Source organism: Dipteris shenzhenensis, chromosome 23 (assembly GCF_047967505.1).
Source record: "Dipteris shenzhenensis isolate YYH24624 ecotype China chromosome 23, Dip_SZ_1.0, whole genome shotgun sequence".
In the NCBI taxonomy this organism is placed as follows: Eukaryota; Viridiplantae; Streptophyta; class Polypodiopsida; order Gleicheniales; family Dipteridaceae; genus Dipteris; species Dipteris shenzhenensis.
The window spans coordinates 1,302,452-1,321,930 of NC_141618.1; the positions used below are offsets into that span (position 1 = coordinate 1,302,452).

At 40.4% G+C, this 19,479-nt stretch overlaps 1 protein-coding gene across 1 annotated transcript; it reads left to right on the top strand.

Annotated features, from left to right (window-relative positions):
• Nucleotides 1-216: 216 nt before the first annotated feature.
• On the top strand, nt 217-2,498 carry LOC147886839 (serine carboxypeptidase-like 44). The gene is made up of 8 exons (XM_087394062.1): nt 217-505; nt 925-1,035; nt 1,120-1,215; nt 1,290-1,382; nt 1,492-1,580; nt 1,752-2,021; nt 2,158-2,309; nt 2,399-2,498. The coding sequence occupies exons 1-8, from the start codon at nt 274-276 to the stop codon at nt 2,496-2,498; spliced, it is 1,143 nt and encodes a 380-aa protein (XP_087250188.1). The 5' UTR covers nt 217-273.
• The last annotated feature ends 16,981 nt before the right edge of the window (nt 2,499-19,479 follow it).

A 19,479-nucleotide genomic window follows, 5' to 3' on the forward strand; every position in this document is an offset into this window, starting at 1 on the left:
CACTAGAGAGTTGACGAGGAAAAAGTAGTGCTCCAACTTTCGTGCCTCAAAATAAGTGCCCTAATAGAAAAGGAGTACGTGATCATCTCGAGAGGTGCGCCATGGCTCCATCTCGAGAAAAAGTGGGATGGGAAAAGTGCGCAGGTAAGCTCGTGTACCATGCAAGCTCGTGCATGTAAAACATATACGTTCTAAGATATAACCTAAATTTGTAGAAGTGTTGCGGAGCAGTTCTTTTTGTAGTTGAAGATTGAAGGATCGTCGACGTGCAAAATGGCTATGGCGCTCCTCGTGCTTCTTGTGCTTGTGTTGTGTGTCGCCCCGGCTATGGCTGCTCCTTCTTCTCACCTCATCTCGTCGCTCCCCGGCCAGCCCCCCGCTTCCTTCCTCCAATACTCCGGCTACATCCCCATCGACTCCGCCTCCGGCCTCAGCTTTTTCTACTACTTCGTCGAAGCTCAGACGGATCCCTCATCCAAGCCCCTCACCCTCTGGCTCAATGGAGGTCCCTCTCCGTTCCTTCCCTTTGAAATTCGTGTCGAAATGGCCTGGTAACGTTGTTGTTGCAAGCAGTAAGCAAATTCAGGGCCGGCGTCTTGGCGTCGTAGGGAATCATACAGCCGAAGTCATTGTGGCAATAACTTTTTGCTAGAGACTGGATCTTTGCTTGGCTTGTGTTAATTGGTCTTCGAGTACGACGAGATATCTTTATCGCCGGGTATCTTTATGCTGAGAAGCGGCTTTCACATGGTCTAATCAGCCAACTTAGGCCTGAAATGGCTCGACTATTCAAGGGGACGCTGTAGTCGACGTCCTCTCGAACGAGAAGAAAACGATTTCTGTGTGTTGTCTGTAACTGGCATTGTCGTTGTTGCAACAATTAGATAATTAATCTGCGAAGGATTCAAGTTCGTGTATCTGCAGGACCTGGTTGCAGTTCGGTCGGATATGGGGGCTTCAGGGAAAATATTGGACCGTTCCTCGTGACCAAAGAGAGCGGAGAGCTGATAGCCAACGATTTCTCATGGAACAGAGGTTCTGTCTAATAACAAGATTTCCGATTCTAGCATTTAACTACTTCCGCTCCGCAGCATAAACTTGGAGTGCTTGCATGAACAGTTTCCAACATGCTATTCTGGGACTTTCCGGCGGGAGTCGGCTGGTCTTACTCCAACACGAGCACCGACTTATACATCGCCAACGACACATCCACGGGTGCGGCCGAGAACTGGCAAAAGTTTGAAATTCCTTTGAATGTGTCACATAAATCGATCCATGTGTGAATGCAGTTGCGCAAAATTTCGAATTTCTGTGGAATTGGTTCGAAGCTTTCCCAGAGTACAAGGGGCGGGAGTTGTTCATCACCGGCGAGAGCTATGCAGGTACTATCATCCTTGTTCTTCTCGAGTAGATGGATCATTCCTGTTCTCTTCTTCTGTCTGCAAATAAATGGATCATTCCTGTTCTCTTACGCAAGTGTTCTTCGTGTAGGCCATTATGCTTTTGAGCTCGCAGCTGTGTTGGTGGATTACATTAACGAGCAAGCCGGCGAGTCTGTCTTCAATTTAAAGGGTCTAGCGGTATGTCGCCCGAAGTTCTTCTATTCTGGTGTGGATTTCTGATTTCTGCCGCTCCTCGATCGGACATTCTGTCGCTTTTTTTGAATGTATACTGTTGATTTCTTTCGATGTCGGGTGTCGATTTCGGATTGTGGATCTCTCCGTCGATCACTGATTGGACACTCTATACAGATTGGCAATCCGCTCCTCAACGGCCAAATCGACATCCCCAACAAGTTCTTCTTCGAGTGGAGCCACGGCATGATCTCCGATCAGACCTATGCAGCGGTGATAAACGACTGCAACTTTTCAATGTCCGCGGTGCCCACGAAAGCTTGCGTAGCAGCATCAGCCGAGAGAGATCGAGAGGTGACCGATTTCATCCATCCATACGACATCCTCATCGACGTCTGCCTCTCCCCTGACAACGAACAAGCCCGACGACTGAAACGATCCCTCAAGGTGCATAAGGCCTCTGTTTTTCTTTTAATTAACGAGCCGGTGTATTTCACCCTCCGTCACTCAAAGTTCCACGGGCAGATGTCTTTCTTAAGACTATGTTTTTCTCCTCCAAACAAATTTCTCTACATTCTTGCAGACTACCATTAAACAAGGATCGTATACACCCGGTGGACTTGACGTTTGTATGGACGACGAGCTAGTAGCGTATATGAATCTGCCGTCAGTCCAGCATGCTTTCCACGCAAATACGACTGGCTTGCCTTACCGGTGGTACTACTTCAACCAAGGGTATAGAGTCAATCACTCTCTCTTTTTCTCTCTCAAAGCCTCGGGGGCTCCTTCAATCATCAATCTTATGTACTTTTTTTACCTGGCAGAGCATCCCTGCTGTATGACGAGTCGAGAGTCTATATCTCCATGTTGCCTGTTCTAGCTCACATTCTCAAGGCGGGAGTTCCCATCCTCGTTTACAGGTGAGTGTTAATTCTGCTCTTTTAGTTTGCATGATTCAATTTGTCTTGACAGACAACCAGCCGGACTTGGCACGTGTTCCACGAGCTGTACTTTCTGAAACTATCTGGGTCACCAATTTGCGCAGTGGAGACCAAAATCCGTTCAGTGCGACGAGGCGACAGATTCATCAACTCTCAGAAATCATGAACCTGACCACGACTGTGCCTTATAGTGCTTGGTTCGAAGGAGGACAGGTAATCAATAAGTAGTGACAGTCGTGAAATCGTTCCCGCTCATTTGATTTTCAAGCTATATATTTTTTATCATTCTCTTCCGATCCTTGCACTTTGAATCTTTCCGCTTCATTCTTTTTTATGCTGAGACGATTCCTTCTTGCCGAAAATCTGTGGCCTGCAGGTTGGTGGATGGACGCAAGTTTATGGGCCTCTGAGCTATGCGACGGTGAGGGGAGCAGGACACATGGTGTCCTATGGTAAACCAGCTCGCGCCTTTACGTTGTTCAAGAGCCTCCTGGCAAGAAAGCCTTTACCATTGGACTCGCCATAAAGTGCGGGGGCGAAGGCAAGGACTCGACCATCAGAGCAAATAAGATGCATCTTGCCATACATCAAAACCCTTTTTCTCTCCCCGCCCTCCATACGTGCTTATAATGGGTGCAACCTTAAGATTCATTTATTAATGTGAGCATATCAAGTGTTGGCAAGAAATCTAGAAATTGTATAATCAAGTTTCTAAGTATGAGTATCAAGTATTATGCTGTTAACAACCAAGTATAAGAACACCCACCACTAGAATGAAGTCCAAATCTATAGAAATTCAGAGAGTGAACATTGCTACGAATGAATTGGTTATACTTCATTGATGAATACAATGCTTTACATATAGTTGTGCATGACGGTTACAAAGAGGCATATCCTCTGGAATCCGTGTGTGTGTCACTAGAATGGACTTGAAATCTCTAGAAATTGAGAGAGTGGGCATTGCTACGGATGAATTGGTTATACTTCATTGATGAATACAATTCTTTACATAGAGTTGTGCGTGACAATGATGAAGAGGCATACCCTCTCGAATCCGTGTGTGTGTGTGTGTGTGTGTGTGTGTATCTGGTGTGAATCAAGACCTTAATCAATCTTTTTTTTTTGCATCATACAGGATGACCAAGATAGCATCGTGAGCTGCCCCTAGGGCTTGCACTTAAGACCAGCACATATACACCCACACATTTTAGCCGCTTGACCTAACTTTGTCATCAACCTCATCTTGATCATTCTCTTCACAGTCATCCCCATGAGAGTCGTCCTCATCGCCATTGCGTTCGTCTCTTGGATCTGGATCTATTCATCTTAATTGCCTTGGTCATTTTGATTGTCATTGGCTTGGTGTTGATCTTCGTGATCATCCTCATTTGGGCAATTTGGGTCTTTATGCTCTTCATGATTGCCTTCATCTTTTGGTGCAGGTTCATCTTGGGCATTTCCATCAGAACTTCCTTCAACGTCATTTTGGTTTCCAACATCCTTTCCTATTTCTTCGGCAGGCTCAGTAGTTCCATCTTAGTTTTATGCATCAGTAGGCTAATAATCATATCTTGTTCTACATGCAACGTAGCCTACCAATACATACTCATGTTGTTTAGTTTTGTTGGCATTTGCCTGATCCGAAACGCTAGGGCAACATTTCTTCAATATCCAATATTCATCATGCTCCTTTGTCACCTGGACTAAAGGGTACGTCGATCGCTATGCACAAAAAAAGTGAATTCCTTTTTTCAATTTTGGATTCGACCCTCAGTCTTGCATACTTGACAATTAACGTGATCATTCGTCTTTGGAATTGATTTAGAGGCATTGAATAAAATAAATTTTCTATCAAACAAGTGTATCGCAATTTGGCCTTTCGTTGGCTGAAGGTTACTGTGTTTCTAGTTCCGTCAGTTCCTTCAATGTGGGTTGTTGCAAGTCAATGCTTGCATTTGGATTAGCTTTTGTAGCATCTTGATTATCTTTATCTTCTTTGATTCACCCTTCAATCTGGGACTTTTGCCTATTTGTGCGGCCTTTGATTCCATCTTGGATAGATTTGTGTCCTTCTTGTTTCCTATTTGTGGCTAGATGTGACCATGTGTTTCATGCCCATCTTGGGGCTATCTCTTGGGGCGGCCACTCATCATATGTAACCCTAACATGTGAGTTCAACAGAAGGATATTTTTAATTTCTAAAAATTATGAAAATCAACATACATAAGGTAGTATTTAAAATAATTTTGCAATTCTTTTTACACATTTGTACATTTTATTGTTGGAGAATTCACAGATAATGGGTTTTACAAATACTTCTTGAACACACGTGATATAGAGAGGGTATACATAGAGAAACCCCCCCCCCCCCCCCCCGCCGGAGGGCTATATTCTATGTGGGTCTTTGTTTTCGCCTTGGACATCTCCATATCTGTCAGAGATTGTGTGTTTGATTACTGGCCGTCCATTGATTGGGAGTTGCAGCTATTTGCTCAAATGGACATTGAAGGGTTTTAGCGAAACAAGGTCACCTATGTCTTTCTTGTCAATGTGAAAGTAGTATTTGCAAGCATGGTTTAGCAGCTAGATGTAACATCTTGGAGTGCAATAATCATAGAATGTTCCCAAAATGAGCATGGCAAGAGACCTTGCAACTATTTGCTAAGCTAGACATGCCTCTTTAGCATCATTGAGTTTGATTTTGTCATGCCATTAGAGGAGATACTACAAAACAAATTTGAACTTATATCCTTGTACAAGAAATCGAAGAACGATAAAAATTGTAAAATGAAACAAATGGTCGCATAATAATAACATCGGTTTCTATTAGAGCATGTTCTAAAGAAATTTATCTTTTAGGGGTGTCCTAGATGGTATTTCATGTTGGCGTGCATTGTGTAAGAAAATAATACAACATCTATGCTCAACAGATAACAAGATCTCGTACACAAGAGAGAGAACTAGATAGTATGGGGATTTGGAAAATGCTTTATTATTTAGTCTTAAATTTATATTTCAGTGGCAAATAGAATTGGAGGACTATGCTGCACTGATCAATTGCACACTACACGAGGCTGCCCTTCACAACACTTATTTCATTAAATTTGGACTTGTCAATGTACAAATTCATTTTAATAGATACTTTTGGACTTGTTTATGGATAAAATTTAAGGAAAAACTCATGCTTCAAAACACAGATAAAAACACAAAAACAAGGAATTTTTAAGAGCGTTTTGAAGGAAATAAAATCAAAATTATAAAAATGTAACAAAGATAAGCTACACTAAAAGATAACAAATAGTAGCAAATAAAACTAAAATTATGAAAATTAACGTAACTTCTTACATAGACTGGTGCAGGTCCCGATTCATTTTTGTACTTAAATTTCTATTGAAAAAATCTACTTTATGAAAATATCGTTCCAAAACCAAAACATGGCACTACCCTTTTGAAATAAAGAGTTTATTTACTTACACTATCATATTGTACTAATAATGCAAAAACTAAGAAATGTAATTCTTACATTACTCTATATTGTAGAAATCCTAGTATAAATTTTCATATTAAAGAATCTTCATTTAAAAGTTTAACTTTTTAATAACTTTAATAAATATTAATCATTTAAATCCATGGATAAACTGTGTGTGTGTGTGTGTGTGCATGCACGTGCGTGTGTGCATATGTATATATATAAGGTCCATGCATTAGATTAATTTACCATGAGAGTCCTCTAAAATCTCCAAGACTTAATAACAGTGTTAATAAACACCTTTCAAAGTTTCGAAACTCTAAAATCTCCAAGAGTTAATAACGGTGCCAATAAACACCATTCAGAGTTTCAAAAAGCAAAAAAGGTATAATCTCAAAGAACTTTATAATGGTGACAATAAACACCTTGCAATAGCTACAAAGCTTTTTTAAGCAAACACCTTCAAATGACATATCTTGATGGAGGGGGAAAGAGAGGGAAATTTGTTTTTTTTTTAAAATTAAAATTAAAGTTTTTATTTTATTTTATTTTATTTTGTCTTGTTTTATTTTATTTTATTTTTGTCGCCACCTCTGCACTGCTGATCTCTTGGACAAGGGAGGGAGAAAGGAGAGGAGAAGGGAAGAGAGAGGGAGAGAAGGGAGGAGAATGGGAAGAAAGAGAGAGAGAAGGGAGGAGAAAGGGAAGGAACAGGGAGATGGGGAATGGAGAGCAACGTGAGGGAGAGGGAGAGGGAGGAAGGGAGGGGACCACGATGGGAGTGAGAGTAGAAGGAAGAGGGAGAGAGGAAGGGAAGAGTAGAGGAGGGAGTAATATTTTTTTTAAAATAAATTTAATTAGATAGGTGGGTGATGAGGAGGAAGGGAAGACAATGGAGAGGGAAAGAGAGGAAAGAAGAGGGGGAAGGAATGAAGGTAAGGGAAGAGCGAGGGAAGGAGAGAGAGAGAGAGAGTCGCGCTACTGCTGCACTACCGTGACAACACGACACTCTCTCTCACTGTGTGTGTGTCACTGCTGCACACTATGGAAGAAAGGGAGGGAGAGAGGAGACGAGAAAGAGGAGAGAGAGGAAGGGAGGGAGAGACGGGGGGAGAAAGATGGAGGGAGAGAAGGGAGGAGAAAGGAGAGCGAGAGGGAGAGGGAGAGGGGGAAGGGAAAGGGAAGGGGAAGGGGTGCACAACACGAGAGAGAGGGAGAGGGAGAGGGAGAGGGAGAGGGAGCACAATGCAACGCAAGGGAGAGGGAGATGGAGAAGGAGAGGGAGAGAGGAAGGAAGGGAAACATGATGAGAGGGAGGGTGTGATTGAAAAGGGAGAGGGAGAGGTGAGAGTCAATATACTTTCCTCAAGGAATTCAATTAACTTCCCGCTCTAAAATTCAAACTTCCCTCCCCCATTCCTCCCTTTTCCCCATTCCCCCTTCCCCCATTCCCCATTGCCCATTGCCCAATCCCCCTTCCCCTCCCCCTCTCCCCCCCCCACTTCCCCCCCCCCCCCCCCCCCCCCCCCCTTCCCTCCTTTCCCTTCCCCCCCCCTCCCCTTCCCGTCCCCTCCATCCCCTCCCCTTCCCCTCCCCTCCCCTCCCCCTCCCCTCCCCTCCCCTCGCCTTCCCCTCCCCTCCCCTCCCCCCCCGGGGGATTCACTCTTCATTAAAGGGGGACGTCACATGCATGCATGAACTTCAAGAAAACCCCCTATTTAAGATCCACGTAGGATGATAAAACACCCCTATTTAAGCTTATAAGACACACCAAAATTCCATTATGTCCCCCCCTTTCCTTAAATCTACATTCTCTCTCAAGTATTTAGATTACACAATAAGCAAATTTAGGTTACTTTCCCTATGACTATTTAAAACCATACACAAAATCAAACTTGTTTGGACTAGTTACCCAAGGTAACCTATGTTATGTTCCCCCTTCTTAAATATGACATGGTCCCCCTAGCTTCAATTCAATATTGGGGAAAAAAAAAGGGCCCCCACCCCTAATGTATAAGCTTATGTCTCATTTCAAAAAAACCCCCTATTGTACACTCACGTGATATCATAAGTTTCCCCTTGTGAATCCCCCGGGCCTCCCCCCCCCCCCTTCCCCTTCCCGTCCCCCCCCCTCCCCCCTTCCCCCCTTCCCCCTTTCCCTCCCTCCCTTTCCCCCCTTCCCCCCTTCCTGCTTGCCCCCCCCCCCCTCTCTCCCCTTTTCCCCTCCCCCTGGCTTTTCCTCCCCCTCCCCCTTTCCTCCTCCCTCCCCTTTCCTCTCCTTCGTTCCATTAATTTTCTTTCTTCTCTACCCTCCCCAAGATAAATTTTTAAGGGTGAATATTTTCCCAAAGACAAATTTAGGAGCTTCTCCAAACTAGTGTGGCTAATCTTTCAATCTTGAAACATGATAAATTTGCCCAAAAATTAACATAACTTTATTGTATGAGGTCCAAATTTAGCCCTCCAAGTACTCAAATCGATCAGCATAAGCCATCTAAAGTCATCAATAGGGTTAGAATTTTCAAATTCCAACTTATTAAAAACCTGTGAATGAAGTTTAATTATACTTGATAAATTCGTTTAAAAATTAACATAACTTTATCATATGAGGTCCAAATTTAGCCCTCCAGGTACTCAAATCAATCGGCATAAGCCATCTAAAGTCATCTATAGGGTTAGAATTTTCAAATTCCTACTTATTAGAAACCTGTGAATGAAGTTTAATTTTGTTTAAACCAAATTTACAACCTAATATTTGTAGCATGGCTAATATTTGTAACTCTAGCCCATGCCCTAAATCCTAAACCTTGATCCCTATAGCCTAAACCCAAATTCCTATACCGTAAACACTATTTCCTATAACTTAAACCCTAAAACCTATACCTTAAATCCTAAACCCCATTCCCCCCTTTCCTCCATTCCCACCTTCCCCCCCTTCCCCTCCCCCCATTCCCCCTTTCTCCCATTCCCCTCCCCCCCATTCCCCATTCCCCTATTCCCCCCTTTCCTCCATCCCCCCTTTCCCCCATTCCCCTTCCGCTCCCCCCATTCCCCCATTCCCCCTTTCCACCCTTTCCCCTCCCCCCCTTCCCATCCCACCTTTCTCCTTTCCCCCCTCCCCCCCCCCTTTCCCCTTCTAGTTTACCTAATATTTCAAACTTAAAATGTGATAAATTAGCCCCAAAATTAACATAACTTCCTCGTATGAGACCCAAATTTAGTCCTCCAAGTACTCAAATCGATCAGCATAAACCATCTAGAGTCATCTATATGGTTAAAATTTTCAAATTCGAGCTTATAGAAAACATGTGTAAAGTATTGTGCCCATCAAATATGAGCACATTCGAATGACACAGCTCAGATTCTCATAACACTTGGTGAAAAACGGCGTTTGTGGCGAGTTTGACCATCCAAAGCATATACAATGGGTTTACATACGCCTCAACATAGGTTGGATTCACATGTGAAAAGTATCATGTCCATCAAGTATGAGTGCATTCTTATTACACATCTCAGATAGTTTCCTTTGGTAGTTGTGCATATTACTTGGTGAAAAACGAGGTTTGTGGCAACATTGACCATCCAAAGCATATCTGATGGGCATGATAATTTTTACATGCATCAAAATATGCAGGATTGACGCCTACACATAGTATCATGTCCATCGGGTATGTGTGTGCTCGTATAACACACCCTAGATCGTGTTTTTTGGCGATGGTTGTGCATGACACTTAGCGAAAAATAGAGTTTGTAGTGAGTTTGACCATCCAAAGCATATCCAATGGGCACAATACTTGGCACATAACTCAAAAAAGGTGAAATTGACATGAGTGCAAGGTATCATGTCCATCCGATATGTGCGCACTTGAATAACACACCTCAAATACTATTTTTTGATAGTTGTGCATAATACTTGATGAAAATTTGGATTTGTGCCAGCTTTGACCATGCAAAGCATATCCGATGGGCACAATACTTTGCACACACCTCAACATAGGTTGGATTGATATGTGTGCAAAGTATCATGCCTATCGGGTATGAGTGCATTTGAATACACACCTCAAATACTATTCGTTGGCAATTGTGCATAACACTTGATGAAAATTTGGATTTGTGCCAGCTTTGACCATGCAAAGCATATCCGATGGGCACAATACTTTGCACACACCTCAACATAGGTTGGATTGATATGTGTGCAAAGTATCATGCCTATCGGGTATGAGTGCATTTGAATACACACCTCAAATACTATTCGTTGGCAATTGTGCATAACACTTGATGAAAAATGGGGTTTGTGGAATGTTTGACCATCCAAAGCATATCCGATGGACATGGTATTTTTCATGCATCCCTAATTATATTAGATTAATACATGCGCAATGCATCATGCCCATCAGATATGAGAGAATTTGAATAATACCCCTCAGATGCTTTTTTTTAATGGTTGTGCATGACATGGTGAAAAACGGAGTTTGTGGCATGTTTGACCCTCCAAATCAAATCTAATGGGCATGATATTTTGAATGTGACTCATTATATATTGTATTGATGTGTGCATAATACTTGATGAAAATTTGGATTTGTGCCAGCTTTGACCATGCAAAGCATATCCGATGGGCACAATACTTTGCACACACCTCAACTATCATGCCTATCGGGTATGAGTGCATTTGAATACACACCTCAAATACTATTCGTTGGCAATTGTGCATAACACGTGATGAAAAATGGGGTTTGTGGAATGTTTGACCATCCAAAGCATATCCGATGGACAGGGTATTTTTCATGCATCCCTAATTATATTAGATTAATACATGCGCAATGCATCATGCCCATCAGATATGAGAGAATTTGAATAATACCCCTCAGATGCTTTTTTTTAATGGTTGTGCATGACATGGTGAAAAACGGAGTTTGTGGCATGTTTGACCATCCAAAGCAAATCTCATGGGCATGATATTTTGAATGTGACTCAACATATATTGTATTGATGCGTGCACAAAGTATCATTCCCATCAAGGATGTGCACAATTAAATAACACACCTCAAATACTATTTTTTGGTGGTTGTGCATAATACTTGATGAAAAAGTGGGTTTGTGCCGACTTTGACTATCCAAGGCATATCAGATGGACACAATACTTTGCATGACGCATCTCAACATAGGTTGTATTGACATGTGTGCAAAGTATTATGCCCATCTAGTATGAGGGCATTTGCATAACACACCTCAGATACTATTCTTTGGCAATTGTGCATAACACTTAGTGATAAATGGAATTTTTGGCGTATTTTAAGATCCAAAGCATATCTGATGGATACGATATCTTTTATGCATCTCTAATTAGGTTAGATTAACACATGTGCAAAGCACCGTGCCCATAGGTTATGAGAGCATTTGAATAATACACCTCAGATACTATTTTTTGGTGCTTGTGCATAACACTTGGTGAAAAATGGAGTTTGTGACACGTTTGACCATTGAAAGCATATCCGATGGGGATGATATTTTGCACACACCTCAACATATATTATATTGATGTGTATGCAAAGTAAAGCACCCATCGGATATGAGGGCATTCAAATGACACACCTCAAAATACTATTTTTTCACTGTTGTGCATAGTACTTGGTTCAAAAATGGGATATGTGGCAACTTTGACCATCTAGAGCTGCATATATGATGCACACAATACCTTGTATACAGATCAAAATAGGTTGTATTGATTGACTTTCAAAGTATCGTGCCCATCGGGTATGTGCACAATTGAATAACACACCTCAAAGCGTGTGTTTTTTATGGTTGTGCATAATACTTGGTGAAAAATGAGGTTTTTGGCGAATCTGACCATCTAAATCATATCTAATTGGACATGATACATTGCACAATCCTCAATATCTATAAGATTGACTTGTATCAATAGTATCGTACCGATTGGATATGTGTGTGTTCGAATAACACACCTCAAATACTATTTTTTGACAGTTGTGCATAATACTTGATGGAAAAAGGGATTTGTCGTGACTTTGACTATCCAGAGCATATATGATGGGCATGATAATTTGCACAGCCCAAAATAGGTTGTATTAATGAACTTGCAAAGTATTGTGGCCATCAGATATGTGCACATTCGAACAACATACCTCAAAGCGTGTTTTTTGGCGGTTGTGCATGATACATTGAAAAATGGAGTTTGTGGCGCATTTGACCATCCAAAGCATATTTGATGGGCGCGATACTTTGAAAAAACCTAAAAATAGGTTGGATTGACATGAATGCAAAGTATTATGTCCATCCAGTATGTCCGCATTCAAATAACACACAAACTCTATTTTTTTGCGATTGTGGATAACACTTGATGAAAAAGGCGATTTGTGACGACTTTGACCATCCAAAGCATATCCAATAGGCATAATACTTTGCACACAACTCCAAATACATTGTATTTATGCACATGAAAAGTATTGTACCCATAGGGTATGAAAGCATTTGAATAATACACCTCAAATACTATTCTTTGTTGTTAGTTGTGCATAACACTTGGTAGAAAACGGGGTTTGTGATGCGTTTAACCATCCAATGCATATCCAATGGCAAGATATTTTGCACGCAACTCAAAATAGGTTTTATTTTTACTTGTTCAAAGCATCATACCCTTTGGGTATGAGCGCATTCGAATAATACACCTGAGGTACTATTTCTTGGCCGTTGTGCATAACACATTGAAAAATGGAGTTTGTGGCGCATTTGACCATCCAAAGCATATTTGATGGGCACGATACTTTGAAAAAACCTAAAAATAGGTTGGATTGACATGAATTCAAAGTATTATGTCCATCCAGTATGCCCGCATTCAAATAACACACAAACTCTATTTTTTTGCGATTGTGGATAACACTTGATGAAAAAGGCGATTTGTGACGACTTTGACCATCCAAAGCATATCCAATAGGCATAATACTTTGCACACAACTCAAAATATATTGTATTTATGCACATGAAAAGTATTGTACCCATAGGGTATGAAAGCATTTGAATAATACACCTCAAATACTATTATTTGTTGGCAGTTGTGCATAACACTTGGTAGAAAACGGGGTTTGTGATGCGTTTAACCATCCAATACATATCCAATGGCAAGATATTTTGCACGCAACTCAAAATAAGTTTTATTTTTACTTGTTCAAAGCATCATACCCTTTGGGTATGAGCGCATTCAAATAATACACCTCACTAGGTACTATTTCTTGGCAGTTATGCATAACACTTCGTGAAAAAAGGTGTTTGTGGCATGCTTGACCATCCAAAGAATATTTGATGGACATGATATTTTACACACGCCTCAACACAAGTTGTATTGATGTGTGTGCAAAGTATCATGACCATTGGGTATGAGCGCATTCGAATGACACACCTTAGATACTATTTTTTTACGGTTGTGCATAACACTTGGTGAAAAACGGGGTTTGTGGTGACTTTGACCATCTAGAGCATATTTGATGGGCATGATACTTTGCAAACAGCTCAAAATAGATTATATTTATACTCGTGCAAAGTATCATGCCCATTGGGTATGTGCATGTTCGCATAACACACCTCAAAGCATGTTTTTTGGTGATTGTGCATAACACTTGGTGAAAAATGGGGTTTGTGGCAAGTTTAACCATCCAAAGCATATCTGATGGACAGAATACTTTGTAGAAGCCTCAACATAGGTTGGATTGACATAAGTGAAGATTATCGTGTCCATCAGGTATGTGCGCGTATGAATAATGCACCTGAAATAATATTTTTTGATGGTTGTGCATAACACTTGATGGAAATGGGGTTTGTGGTGACTTTGACCATCCAAAGCATATACAATGGGTATGATAATTTGTATGTGCATTAACATAGGTTGGATTCATGTGCTTGGGGGGGTCACTCATCATATGTAACCCTATCACGTGAGTTCAACAGAAGGACATTTTTAATATAACACTTATTTCATTAATTTTGGACTCATATGTCTACTTTTGGACTATTCCTTAAAGTCCTTCCCAACTGAAAAGTTTACTTTATGAAACTGTCATTCGAGAATCAAAAGTTTACTTTCTGGCACTATCATTTTCACATAAGACATTTCAAAATATCTCTCTATAATGTTGTACAAATAATGCAAAAACTACTATTAAATCCTAAATTTGTATTTCTTGTTTATAAGAATCATATTCTTAAAATAAAAAATCCGAGTTATTAGTTTAAATCCATGAAAAACCATGCTATTGAGGATTCACAACATTTTAAAAATGTATACATAAGAGACGTGTAAGACTCTTTTTACTTTCAATGCAGAAAACTATAACACTCTTGAATATTCAAGAAATTAAAACGTTTATATACACATGAGACATGATGGAAGCCTCTTTTGTACTCCAAAAAATAGCAATAGCTATGCTTGCAATTTTACATTATCATGTCATAAGTTTTACAACAAATATTGCTCTGGATGAGTCTTTGTACAAAGGATCTCCTGTGGCCTTTTCAATAATTTAATTTTTCCTTTACAATGAGTTTAGTACAAATGGGCGATCCAAACATTTGCTTGTTTGAATGTCCTTTTCTATCATGATCACAGAAATGAGCGATCCAAACATTTGCTTGTTCCGAATGTCCTTTCTGTCGTCACTTGTCGCTTGGGTGCCATCTTCATTCACTCTCATCTGACAACCACCACCACCTTCACTCTTTCTCGATATTTGAATGGTGTTATCATGGGCATTCTTCATTTGCGCTATCTCCTTCTACTTCCTCCCGGGCGAGCATCTTTGTGAACTCTCTAATGTGCGTAATAATTGGTTGCGGTAATTTTATTTTGTCTTCTACATCATACCCCATGTGCTTCTTTGTTTTCTTTGACCTTGATTTCCAGGATACTATGACTGTCTCTGTGGAAAGTCTTGAAATTGCTTCATGGTTTGGGATCCATTCCTTTTTCAAACAACTACTATACAATGTACTGTTATCTTGGTTCTCCTTCCTGCCCCTTGGCTCATACCATACCGCTATAAATGTTGTAGCTCTCCCCCGGTCATCCATGCTCACGTCAACTACTTTCGCAACCCAAAACTTCACGTTCTCATGTTCATCATCCGATGGTCGAACTGCAACAAAACAATGGACATCTATGTCTATTTGTGGCATAAACTCTCTCTTCTTGGGTCCACAATATGGACGTGGGAGCAACGATTCAAACTCATTTTCAAAGAGACCACATGCTGGACACAAGTCATTACCAACATTTGGCCAAAATAAAGGCCGTTCTGCCTTAATATCATCTTCTCGCATTTTTGCAAGGTCCTTTATCAATTGGTAGGTCTTGCTAATTACAACAGTAGTGTGTTCCTTCCAAGAGGGCTTCCAATCAGGAAATCTCCGGAGCATTTCCTCTTTGTATGCAATAAAAGCTTTTAAGCCTTCTATTTCACCTTTGGATTTCTTGCTGAATTCTTTTATAGGAGCCCATGTTGGATGCATTTCTTTGCTCGAGATTGAAGTTAAGAGAGAGTAAGGTTCTTCAGGTTCCCATTTTGTATCAAGAGAATAGTGTTGCCATTGCATCACTGGTTTTTCATCCTTTAAGAAAAATTGAAAATAGTGTGGAGCGCTATGACCAATCAGGGCATCACCACCTTTTTGTATGAAAGGTAGAATAAAGCTCTTCCAATCATACATCCTCTCAACCATTGAGCATATTGTTCCTTCCTTACGGCCACCAACTTGCCTCCCACATTTTCTTATCAAGTCATCCATTGTCTCCATGTCCTTGTGTTTTAGTTCTCTTGAAACTGTGCTAAATACCTGATCGATATCCTCATGTGTGTGCCCAACCAACAAAAACCCAACTTCAATCTCATTGAAGATTCTATGAGCGATTAGCATTGAGCAAAATGCAAAGAAGAGTACATTCTTATTCTCTCGTCCGCAATTGTCTGCTTGTATTCTCAAAGTTGCTGGTAGGTGACCTTTTTCTGCATGTACATTGTGAATTGCCTTCATAACGGATGTTACAACTTGATTGCTATCGTGTAGATGCAAGGAATCAATCCATATGTCTGCAAAAAACTTAAATCCGTGCACTAACACTCCACATAGATGTGTCTTTAAAAAGTATTTGCCTTGTAGCTTAGGTGGAGTGTTAACGAATCGAGGTAATGTTGTTGTATTTTGATCCATACCATCTACAATAATGCACATGTACTCATTTGGGTGAGAAATAGCTTGCTCCTTCCAAAATGCATATTTTATTCTAGAATGTCGAACAAGTCCATGATGAAATTCTCTCTTTCTTTTGTAAGCTTCTTTTTGTTCTGGAGATGTTGCACTCTCAAGTGCTCGCTTTAGATCATCACAGTCGTTGCACTTTGACATTTTTTGCCTCTTTGGGATTTTAACATGTACCCAAAGCTTTTTTTCCAAAGAGTATACAAAGTATGAAAAGATGCCGGTGCATGCCCTCTTTGCCTCTGTGTTTCTCCAATAGAGTTAAATACTTCTTTTTTGGTCAAACCTATTGGAAGATGCATTTCTGATAGGTGGGGTTGCGGTAAAGCATTTTCATAAATGTAATCTTTCAAAATTGATGTTGCCGCAACTGTTGAGGCTCTTGTTTTGGGCCTTCCTATGTTTCCATGAATGTTAAATTTAACTCCATACTTTGCTTTATTAGCCAAATTCCAATATGTGCCATGTGATAATCCTGTAATAATGCGATATGCATTATTGCATATACTTTTTCCATTTATAAGAGGCCTTATTTGATGTCCTGAACTTCGCCTTCTCTTATCATTTACAAGAAAGCAAGACAATCTCGTGAGTAGGTATTCATTTCTTCTGCTTCCTTTCCTTTGCCAGACATGTTCTCTACAACCCTTGATGTCATGTAAGTTAATGGATCGCATACATGTATGCTTACAGCATGTAGATCGCATTGCTTTTAGCATAACATCTTCATTCATTACTCTTATTCTCTTTGGTTGCTTTTCTGGATCTGCCTGCACTCGTTGTCTTTTCATGCATCTGTATGTCCGTTTTGGGACCTTCTGTACATTCTTATTTGGATTTGTGTAGTTCTCCTTGTAAGATTTATTTGTCACGTTGTTTTCATGAGATGTTGCATCCTTGATCTTATCACTCTGACAGTCAAATACTGAATATTCCTTTGTTGATGTCATCCTTGCTTTTGATACATTCGTCAAACCATTTGTAACATTTACAAGACACCGAATAGTCCTTTGTTGATCTCATCCCTACTTTTGATACAATCGTAGAACCACTTGTCACAATGGCATTAGAGTGTCCCGAATGATCTTCAAACTCATCTATTCCTGAGAGAACATCACTCATTGATGCACTTTCTATGGATTTCATAACTCCATAGTCAGTGGTGATAGAGTGTCTAGAATGATCTTCAAACTCATCTATTCCTGAGAGAACATCGCTCATTGATGCACTTTCTATGGATTTCATAACTCCATAGTCTTGAAACTCCTCTACTCCAGAGAGAACATCACTCATTATACTATCGTGCATGATTTCCATAATTCCATAGTTACCTGCTTTGACTCCAAGAACTTTATCAATATCCATGAAGCCATCCATGCTTGAAAATATAACACTTTTGACATCTTTGCCCAAGTTCTCAATGTGCATGAACTCATCCACCCCGGATAAGGCATCACTTGTGAAATGTTTTTCTTTCTCGGTACCAATGAACTCATCGACTTCTGATAAGACGTCAGTGCTATAGTTGAGTGCATTGGAATCATCCATCTCTGAAGGAATAGAGCTTGGTACATTGGCATATTCTTTCAATTCTTTGATGTTGTAGTATACATTATGTTTATCATTAAAAACCACATGCCGAGTCTTTCCAATCTTTAAAAATTGCATGCTCCATCTCAAATCCTTACCTACCTCATAGTAGGGACCATCCAATGACATTGAGTTATCATCCATACCATCATCAATAACTTTTTGAATTCTCATCTGCGCAAATGTCCAGTGTTCAACTTGTTCAAATCCCAAGACTTGACCTTCTGCTACATACTTATTTGTAAATGATAACATTTGTAAAATATCTCCCACTCTAAAATCCAAAGATATGCACTTTGTATTCCTGATGACATGTGTTGGATAAGTCTCATCTCTGTCCCATGGAATAAATGCTTTGTTCGAAGTATTATAGGGCATAACATCTCCAAGGATTTCCATATCCCCACACTTATGCTTTAGCTCAACATGTGCACTAAGAATCCTTGATACGATAACCGCCACCTTATCTTCGCCAAGTCTTCTAAAGTGACAAATAGAACTTGGATCACTTTCATGGATTGTAGCAAATGCAACTACTTCTCTTTTGCAACATAAAATCACCTCCATCCCCGGAATAAATTTTGTAGCCATCTCCTTTGTGAGTTTCCTTTGCAAACAAGCTGTAATAACCATTATAAAGAACATTAGTCTCTTCTCAATAATCTACTTTATTAATGATTTAAAAATCTAGAACTTGTTTGAAAATTTAATTAGACACTAACCAATAACAACCGTAAACCAATAACAACCCTAAACCCTAAACCGTAAACCAAAACAACCCTCAACCCTCAACCCTAACCAATAACAACCCTAAACCCTAACTCCCAAACCCTAAACCCTAAACCCTAACCCCCAAACCCCAAACCCTAACTCGCAAACCCTAAACCCCAAACCCTAAACCCTAAACCCCAAACCCTAAACCCTAACTCCCAAACCCTAAACCCTAAACCCTAAACCCTTAACCCTAACCCCCAAACCCTAAACCCTAAACCCTAACCCCCAAACCCTAAACCCTAACTCCCAAACCTTAGCCCTAAACCCTTAACCCTAACTCCTAAACCCTAAACCCTAAACCCTAAACCCTAACCCCCAAACCCTAAACTCTAAACCCTAACTCCTTAACCCTAAACCCTTAACCCTAACCCGCAAACCCTAAACTCTAAACCCTAACCCCAAAACCCTAAACCCTAACTCCCAAACCCTAAACCCTAAACCCTACCTCCCAAACCCTAAACCCTAAACCCCAAACCCTAAACCCTAAACCTTAAACTCTAACTCCCAAACCCTAAACCCTAACTCCCAAACCCTAACCCCCAAACCCTAAAACCTAAACCCTATATCCTAAACCCTATCCCCCAAACCCTATACCCTAAACCACCAAACTCTAAACCCTAACCCCCAAACCCTAACCCTCAAACCTTGAACCCTAAACCTACTTTATTAATGATTTAAAAATCTAGAACTTGTTTGAAAATTTAATTAAACACTAACCAATAACAACCCTAAACCCTAAACCCTAAACCCTAAACCAAAACAACCCTAAACCCTCAACCCTCAACCCTCAACCCTAACCAATAACAACCCTAAACCCTAAACCCTAAACCCTAACTCTCAAACCCTAAACCCTAAACCCTAAACCCT